The sequence below is a fragment of the Mangifera indica genome, chromosome 15 (genome assembly GCF_011075055.1).
Source record: "Mangifera indica cultivar Alphonso chromosome 15, CATAS_Mindica_2.1, whole genome shotgun sequence".
Lineage (NCBI taxonomy): Eukaryota > Viridiplantae > Streptophyta > Magnoliopsida > Sapindales > Anacardiaceae > Mangifera > Mangifera indica.
In genome coordinates this window covers 1,419,549-1,421,926 of record NC_058151.1, presented here as the reverse complement: position 1 = coordinate 1,421,926, position 2,378 = coordinate 1,419,549, and the positions used below count along the sequence as shown (strand labels likewise).

Genomic DNA, 2,378 nt, shown 5'->3' with positions numbered 1-2,378 from the left:
GTTATTTAATGAATTTAGTTTAACATGTTAAATATATTTATGTAATACAATATCATTTGTTCAAACATAATATTAATATATAACAATTAATCTTTAGATAATTCTTATTTTCAATAATATTTTAGTTTTAATAATAAAAACTCATCCGCACTTCACATACCCTCAAGATAACATAATAATTTACCTTTTTAAATTGTGTTGGGACTTTTCCATCACTAGTATTATAGTTAGGGTGAAATAATTATTTAAAAATTTAAAAAAAATAAAAACCCGTAATTTTTTCAAATCTTGACCCAAAAAATAGAAATTTACTAGTGAAAATAAAAAATTATGTGCATAAATAATAAATATAATTTATATGATATATTATTATTTATATATAAATTTATATTTATTATAATTATTATTTTGATAATAAGAAATGTTACTCAAATCATATCATCGCTTAGGATTAAATTAATTATATTGAATAAGATAAATTTTGGTTTAATAATTAATCGTAATTAAAAATTTGATTTTAATATATTAATAAAAAAATTGATTTTTTATTTTCAAAGACTCTTTTTCTTTTCTAGAAGAGTTATAGGTATTTTTATTATTTAAATATATGATTTTATTGAAAATAAAAATCCGTGTTCAGGCCGCGTGGATTGGAATGGCATCTACTAGCGAAGTAAAGCGCACGCCCAGAATATCCTTTACCATATGAAGACTTCCTCCCTTCATTCCTCTCTTTTCAACCTTTTTTATCACCGGACGAATTAACGTCACTAAACCGTCTATTTCAAGTCGCTTTATATTACCTTTCCTTCGCCTTCCCCACTTAAAACCGACATGTGTCAGTTAACATTCCAATGAAAGATACACTGCTTATTCTCAAAGCTTATTTCATTCTTCCATTTCCACCTATAAATACAAATCGATGACTACGAACCCATATATTCCCAACGCAATCCTTCTTCTTAAATCAAAATTTCCATTTTACCCTCACTAATGGCTTCACGTTACCAAGTTGAAGTGATCATCTCCTCCGCCAAAGACCTTAAAAACGTCAACTGGCGCTACGGCCCAATCAGGTCATACGCCGTCGTTTGGGTTGACCCTCACTACAAGTCCTCCACCAAGGTTGATGAAGAAGGCGACACCTCTCCCTACTGGGATGAGCGCCTCACCATCCCTTTACCCGGCCCCGTTGACGGCGAAACCGTGCTCTTCGTCGACATAGTCCACGCCGGCGACGAGGAGGATACCAAGAAGCTCATCGGCTCCGCTCGCCTTAAGCTGAAAGAAGTTCTCGATGAATGCGGCCCCGGCGAGCGTGCTACCCGGACTTTGACTCTCCGGCGACCGTCCGGTAGGCCTCACGGAAAAGTTGATGTTAAGGTCACAATTATTGATCCCCGCTATGCTCCGCGAGATACGTATTACGCACCTCCTTACGGTGTGGGGTCTAGAGACTACTCTGCTCCGCCGTCGTATGGTTACTCCTACGCTCAACCACCGCCTCCACAGAATCCATACTATTCAACTGTTCCACCGCCAACTGGTTATCCCTACGGTGGGTACAACGCGCCACCACCACCCGCAACAACGTACGGTCAGGGGAGTGGAGGGTATTATGGACAACAGGAGGAGAAAAAGAGTAAGTTCGGTGGGATGGGAACGGGATTGGCTGTTGGAGCGGTGGCCGGAGCTCTTGGTGGCCTAGCATTGGCTGAGGGGGCAGATGCGCTGGAGGACCACATAACTGATGAGGTGGCGGATAAAGTGGAAGATGATCTGGGTTATGATGATGAAGAATTCTAGAGTCCAATGGCAGTGGCCAGTGGGTGGATGGCGCTATTTGTGGCCCTACTTATCTTCACATTTCTGGTTGGTTTTTCATTAAAGTCACCGATAAATAATTTTACACGAGTTTGAATGTATTTTTCATATTATTTTGAAGTGATAATTAATTTTATAATATCATAATATTTATTTTAAATAAATATATTATATATTATTATATAATTAAATATTATTATTATTATTATTAATTTAATTTATTTAATTATATAAAAATACATATAAATTTATAAATATATTGGAATTAATTTGTTTAAGGAGCAAATTAACGTCTACAAAGCAAAAGATGCTTGCCTTGTAAGAAAAGATAAGCGAGAATAAAGGTAAAGGCTATGTGCTGACGTTTTACCGGATGAAATCTATGTAACTGCTTTATTATCTTGTCCTGTCGTAAAGCAAACTCTCTCGTTGGAACAAGAGAGTTGGGCAGAAAAGCAGTATCCAATGCCTAGACTCAGAGGGTGTTTTCGGAAATGTGGATAAATAGAATTATTTACACAAATAATATAAGTCAAAATTTTAGGTGAAAGGGG

The 2,378-nt window shown here is 36.0% G+C and overlaps 1 protein-coding gene across 1 annotated transcript; it reads left to right on the top strand.

Annotated features, from left to right (window-relative positions):
- Positions 1-923: 923 nt before the first annotated feature.
- Positions 924-1,965, top strand: LOC123197730 (protein SRC2 homolog). The gene has a single exon (XM_044612086.1). It carries the CDS (start codon positions 994-996, stop codon positions 1,804-1,806), a length of 813 nt encoding a protein of 270 aa, XP_044468021.1. The 5' UTR covers positions 924-993; the 3' UTR covers positions 1,807-1,965.
- Positions 1,966-2,378: the final 413 nt, after the last annotated feature.